This window comes from Pyrus communis, chromosome 8, assembly GCF_041283825.1.
Source record: "Pyrus communis isolate YQ-2024b chromosome 8, ASM4128382v1, whole genome shotgun sequence".
NCBI classification, from domain to species: domain Eukaryota; kingdom Viridiplantae; phylum Streptophyta; class Magnoliopsida; order Rosales; family Rosaceae; genus Pyrus; species Pyrus communis.
In genome coordinates this window covers 13798539-13804844 of record NC_142572.1, presented here as the reverse complement: position 1 = coordinate 13804844, position 6306 = coordinate 13798539, and the positions used below count along the sequence as shown (strand labels likewise).

At 38.9% G+C, this 6306-nt stretch overlaps 1 protein-coding gene across 3 annotated transcripts; it reads left to right on the top strand.

Annotated features, from left to right (window-relative positions):
* The first annotated feature begins 1226 nt into the window (after positions 1-1226).
* Positions 1227-4836, top strand: LOC137718168 (Pentatricopeptide repeat (PPR) superfamily protein). Of its 3 annotated transcripts, none has more exons than XM_068457668.2 (3): positions 1227-1913; positions 2305-4134; positions 4282-4686. In XM_068457668.2, exons 1-2 carry the CDS (start codon positions 1316-1318, stop codon positions 3531-3533), a joined length of 1827 nt encoding a protein of 608 aa, XP_068313769.2. In that variant the 5' UTR covers positions 1227-1315; the 3' UTR covers positions 3534-4134; positions 4282-4686. The 3 variants fall into 3 exon arrangements, with proteins under 3 accessions (XP_068313769.2, XP_068313770.2, XP_068313771.2); XM_068457669.2 differs by having other exon boundaries at positions 1233-1913; positions 4365-4836; XM_068457670.2 differs by having other exon boundaries at positions 1233-1913; positions 4347-4836.
* The last annotated feature ends 1470 nt before the right edge of the window (positions 4837-6306 follow it).

Here is a 6306-nt window from a genome sequence, read left to right as displayed (position 1 = left end):
ATTATTAAATATATTTTTAATAATTAAAAAAATAATTTTTTTATATTAAATCTCTCTCTCTCTCGTCCCTTCCACCCTCCCCTCCCTATCTCTCTCTTTTCTCCCCCATCTTCATCTTCTTCCCCCTACCTGCAACTTAGAAAAAAAAAAAAAAAAAAAGGCCCCAAACTTCCCCTTCCCCTTTCCCCTTCCCCTCATCCTCTCTGCTCTTCTCCCCCATCTTCATCTTCTTCCCAATTTGTCTTCTCCCCGCACCCACCCTCTTCCCTCCTCTACACACCCCACTCCTTAAATCCACACCCATTCCCCCCATTTTCTCCACCCCTAGGTTCTCCACCGGTGAAATCGGCTTTTGTCGGGGTAGACGGGATTTGAGTTTTTTTTTCTTCTGGGTTGTAGGTAGTGGGTGTGGAGGGTTTAGGGAAGATTGGAGGGGGGAAGAAAGGGGTGGGTTGCAGGGAAGGGGGGGTCAAGGAAGATGAAGATGGTTTTTCTTTTTTGTTTTTTGTTTTTTGTTTTTGTTTTTTTTTTTTTTTTGTGGGTTGCAGGTTGGCTCAGGTGGGGGAGAAGATGAGGTGGGGAGGGGGAAGACAAATTGGTCTTTTTTTTTTTTTCTTTTCTTTTCTGGGTTGCAGGGAAGAAGATGAAGATGGGGGAGAAGAGAGAGAAAGAGGGGAGGGGGAAGAGGGATGAATTGAGCTTTTGTTTTGTTTTGTTTTTTTACTTTTCTTTATTATTTTAATATTTAAAAAATATTAAATGATTTTTTTTTAGTTTTTTTAATTTTTTTAATAGAAAGTGGGTTCTGGATTAAGCTACGTCAGCACTTAACTGATAAATTTAAGGCCAAACTAACGGAAGGTATAACATTGGACCAAATTCGTAACATGAGGTAAGACATTGTCATTTTAAAAAGATGAGGTATGAAAGTGTCGTGAGATTAATAATTGAGGTAGTTTTGTGTAATTTACCCTATAATTTTTATTGATTTTATACAAAATCACTCTAAAAATAATGAACAAAATATATCCAAAACTAAAAATAAAATATAAAAAATACATAATTTGAGTATACAGCTATAAAACATTTCAATATTTTAGAATTGAATTGTTATTAACACTTCAAAAATCTTATTCTACACTCTAAATTTTCTATATTAAGAAAGAAAATTACAGTTGTGTGGACTAAGAATGTGATTTTTAAAATGGTAATAATACTTTGATTTCGGAAAGTAATTCTTATAGGACCCTAAACAGGCTAAAGCTGAACTGAATCTGGAGCTCAGTCTCTCAGTTACCAGAGTTCACCGGTTGTTATGCCATCTTACAATCCCCGCCAATTTTTCTCTCTCACCCTCTTCCTCTTCAAACCAAACCCTAACCTCCATCTTCTATATCGCTCGCGGCGATTCTTCTCCAACCAATCATGGCTCTCCGTACGCGGCAATCCCATCATCAAGTGGCCCGCACCACCCGACGTACCCTGCTCCCTCCCGCACCCAAACCCCGCTCCAAACACAAACCCTAACCCTAGCTCCGGCCCCAGTTTTTCACCGATGGACTTCTCCATCATCGCTAACTTGCTCACCGACCCAACCATTTCCCCCGGTTCATCGCTCCAGAGCGCATTGGACCGGACCGGAATCGAGCCGGGTCCGGGTCTGGTACAAGCTGTGTTCGACCACTTCGATTCGTCGCCCAAATTGCTGCACACTCTGTTTCTTTGGGCGGAGAAGCAGCCCGGGTTTCGATCCTCCGCGAAGCTCTTCGGGTCCATGATCAATGTGCTGGCAAAGTCGAGGGAGTTCGACTCCGCCTGGTCTCTGATTCTCAATCGGGTCGGAGGAGATGAGGAGCCCGGTTTGGTTTCGGCTGATACGTTTGTGATCATGATTAGACGGTATACTCGCGCAGGTACATTGCTATGTGATTTTATACTTGTACTTAATTGAATTATGTAATTTAAATTTTGAGTTTAGTTATTGAATTTACTCGTTCAATTGGACATGGGAAATTTTGAAATGGATTGTATTTGGTAAAGATTTAGTTCAATTTTTTATTTTACGTGTTGGTAATCTCTGCGTAATTTTGGCCCCGCACAATGTGAAACAGATTAAAAATATGAACTTGCACCTGCTGGTTAAGTGGGGTAGCCTGAAGTTACTGAATCATATTTGTGTTTACGGCATTGATGCAGGCATGCGTAATTTAAAATCATATTTTGTGTTTATGGCATTGATATCGGGATAAGTTCATTTGATTTTAAATCCATCATCTTTTTCTCTGTGGTGGTACATTTATGCAGGCATGCCCGAATCTGCAATTCGGACTTTTGAGTTTGCGAGTAATTTAGACTCATTTCTCAACTCTGAAGCAGAAATGAGTTTGTTTGAAGTATTATTGGATTCCCTTTCTAAGGAAGGCCTCATTAGGGTGGCTTCAGAATACTTCGATAGGAAAAGGAAGTTGCATCCGAATTGGATTCCATCAGTTCGTGTTTATAATATACTGCTGAATGGATGGTTCCGATCAAGGAAGCTGAAACAGGCAGAGCGGCTTTGGGTGGAAATGAGGAGGGAGAATGTGAAACCTAGTGTTGTAACGTATGGTACACTTGTGGAAGGATACTGCCGGATGCGTCGCGCTGAAATTGCAATTGAGTTGGTGAGCGAGATGAGGAGGGAAGGAGTTGAGCCCAATGCTATTGTGTATAATCCAATAATTGATGCGTTGGGGGAAGCTGGGAGGTTAAAAGAGGCGCTGGGGATGATGGAGCGCTTTTTGGTCCTGGAATCAGGCCCCACTATTTCAACATACAATTCTCTGGTAAAGGGCTATTGCAAGGCTGGAGACCTTGTAGGGGCTAGTAAGATCCTTAAGATGATGATAAGTCGGGGTACTGCCCCTACTCCAACAACCTATAACTACTTCTTTAGGTACTTTTCAAAGCATGGGAAAATTGAGGATGGAATGAACCTTTATACCAAAATGATTGAATCTGGATATACCCCAGATCGGCTTACTTTCCAACTTTTGTTGAAGATGTTGTGCGAGGAGGAGAGATTGGATTTGGCAATTCAAGTTAGCAAGGAAATGAGATCTAGGGGATTGGATATGGATTTAGCTACGAGCACCATGTTGATTCATTTGCTTTGCAATATGCATAAACTCAAAGAGGCTTTTGAAGAGTTTGAGGACATGATACGGAGGGGTTTAGTTCCTCAGTATATTACTTTCCAAAGAATGGATGATGTGTTGAGGAAACAAGGAATGAATCAAATGGCTCGGAAGCTGTGCAAAATGATGTCTTCTGTTCCCCATTCAACAAACTTGCCGGATACATATGTCAGAGATGCAGATGCATCTCGCGCAAGGAGAAAGTCTATAGTTCAGAAGGCCGAAGCAATGTCTGATTTGTTAAAAACTTGTTCAGATCCAAGAGAACTTGTCAAGTTTAGAAGATCGCCTGAAAATCTTGTATCAATAGCGAACCAGTTGATAGAGGATATTAAGAGAAAAGCTAACATCCAGTGATATTGACTTTCTTTTCTTTGGTACTAGACATGAAGTTTTGGATTCTGTTGGCATTCTTCGCGAGGAAGGTGAGTTAACTGCAGGTGCAGTAGAAAGGCAGTTTGAGAGTTATTTCAGGCAGAAGTAACAAAACAATCTTTATTCATGTGCCGATTGGTAAAACTTTGATATTTATATGGGAAAACCTGTGGGGCAGCTACTTTTGGAGGATTCCTTTCATGAATTGAGATTGTTAGTAATGTTAAACTTCTTGCAATTTAGATGTGAGTTCTGAATCCTAATGGGCTTCTGTTATGAAGTCAAGTGGTTTGAATACAGGTTCACTACACGTACAAGCTAAATTGTACGGGTGCAAGTAAAAGAGAGACCGAAACATAAGTTGAATGTGTGTTCAAGCTTTGGTGGGATAAAATTTCCAGATGTATCTAAGAAGTGAAGTGGACTAGTGGCGAGGGGGCAACCAACAATGCTTCTTTTGTTAAAGTTAGTGGAAGCTGGATTTTGGAGTCTTTTGGGTTCCGGCATAGCCCGAAAGGATGGTGAGGTCAGTGTTTCTGGTAATTATGCGGCAGTCAACCACTGAAACACACACTGTATGCAGGTAAATGTCCAACTGTTGACATTTTAATCAAGAATATATTATTTTCGGTGTAATCAAGTCAAACTGCTTTAGTTGGATTATGCTAAACCTAAATTAAGAATATAGTATTTTTAACACATTGGTAAACATGTTATTTTTAACTTGCAGTGGCTAATAACGTAACTTGAAGGATGGGGTGCGACATATAATAGTACAACTGATATATTTCTTAGACTTTTTCTTTGAACCAGGCCTTGTTTGCATGTGCATTGGATTTTTTCATTTAGAGTTTGTCGAAGGGCTTCAAAGAACACACATTAACGGGGTATGGGTTGAATTGAAGACAAGTTGAAGTTTTTTCTCGTATTTGTAAGTGGAAATTGAAGAAGCTGAAGAACCCTAAAAACGTAGCTACCTGCCGTTCTATGTTTTTGTGGGAGTGTTGTATTTTACTGGCAGCTTTTCTTTACAATTTCTTTTGTTATGGACAAGGCATTTTCATCATTTGATAAGTTTGGTGTTTAGAGGATTGTACAGTGTATACTAGATGCTAGATGAAGTCTTAGCCCGGAATATATCACCACCACGGTGTCTCGTGCCATGTAAGTTGCTCTCCTCATCCCAAAGAAATTTGGATGACTAGGTGATTTTCAATTCGAATAATTTTCTGTATGGACGATCTTTAAGTGAAGATTAAGAAGTTGAACGGTTTTTATTATGAAATTTTTATAGTGAATATATATGTTATTCAAAAACATGGTGGAACGCAAGTTTTAGTATTGTGAACAGGAAAGTGATTTTCATACATCCTTTTTAGCAACTCACACTTCTTTATTAATGCCCATCGGGTGAATAAATCAAACTAAATCAATGGCCAAGATTAAACAGTGTAACAAGCTAAAATGGTATGTGAAAATCACTTTTCTTGCAAAAAATTTAGGATGCTACGATGTATAAGAGGGAGTTTTTGAGAGTATTTGTCGTTAGATCTGTCATTAGACTTTGATTAAAAATCTAACAGGGAAAATTTTTGGCATATAGATACACCGAAGCATAATAGATAGTCTCAAGAGGATTGTACATTTGTGTTACATGTTAGATAATGTATCATCCCTGTGGAAGTTGGGGTCAAGTTGGATGAATCTCACAGTGGTTTTTGCACTTATTTTGATCGTGCTAGTCAATCATGCTTGAAGAGACCCTGTATGAACAATTGGATTGGATAATGTATGTCTGAGGACCAAATTTACGGACAAGTCTCAAGAGATCTGATCTGATTTGGATTGTCAAGCGATTTGTTTTCAGCCAACCCCAACATACTAAATGAGTGCGTCCAATGACAAAACACTGACTAGCACCTCTTTTCCTAATAACAATAAAGATAAACGTATGATGCAACGACTATTTTAGTGTGACAATAACAGCTCCGTGCCCTTATTTTCGAGACACGATTGTATTTCTTCTTGACTCTCTGTTGTATGCATAGCAGCATCGAAGCCAACGAGCAAAACTTTGCCATTGCCATCACAAACGACTGAGAGAGAGAGTTAAACTACTAAATGCATGTGGAATTCAACGATGTTTGAACAACTCGATTGAGTCAGTTAAAATTTAATCATACAAATCTAATCATTTAATACGTTAATGCATTTCATATATAGGAGTTTTGTAAAATTTTATGGAGATAATTTGAAAGATGGATCTTTTGAATGATGGAGTTGGGGTGGAGGGTTCGGCACGGTGCCCTAAGTCGGAAAACGACGGCATCGGGCTTTTTGGTTTGATAGGCCTACAGTCAACAAAATAATTGAGATATTCTTCCCCCACTCCACTCGTCGTGTTTTGCTTTTTTTCCACCACATTTTAGACCAAACCAATTCCATTCTCTCTCTCTCTCTCTCTCTCTCTCTCTCTCTCCCTCCTCATCTTTTTGTGTTTTGATTGAATAATGACATCAGGTTCACCCAAAAAATAATAGTTATATTAAACTCAAATATAGTTTAGAGCAGAAAAGATGAGTTTTGATATATCTTTTTGTAAAATACACATTATACTTCCTAATATGATTGAGACATGCATTGTTTTTTAATGAACACTACTTAGCTGCATCTCAATGCGAATCTCTTTATCCATTTAGTTGTAATTTTTTATGGATGTGCTATCCACACACCTTATTTTACTTCTCACACACTT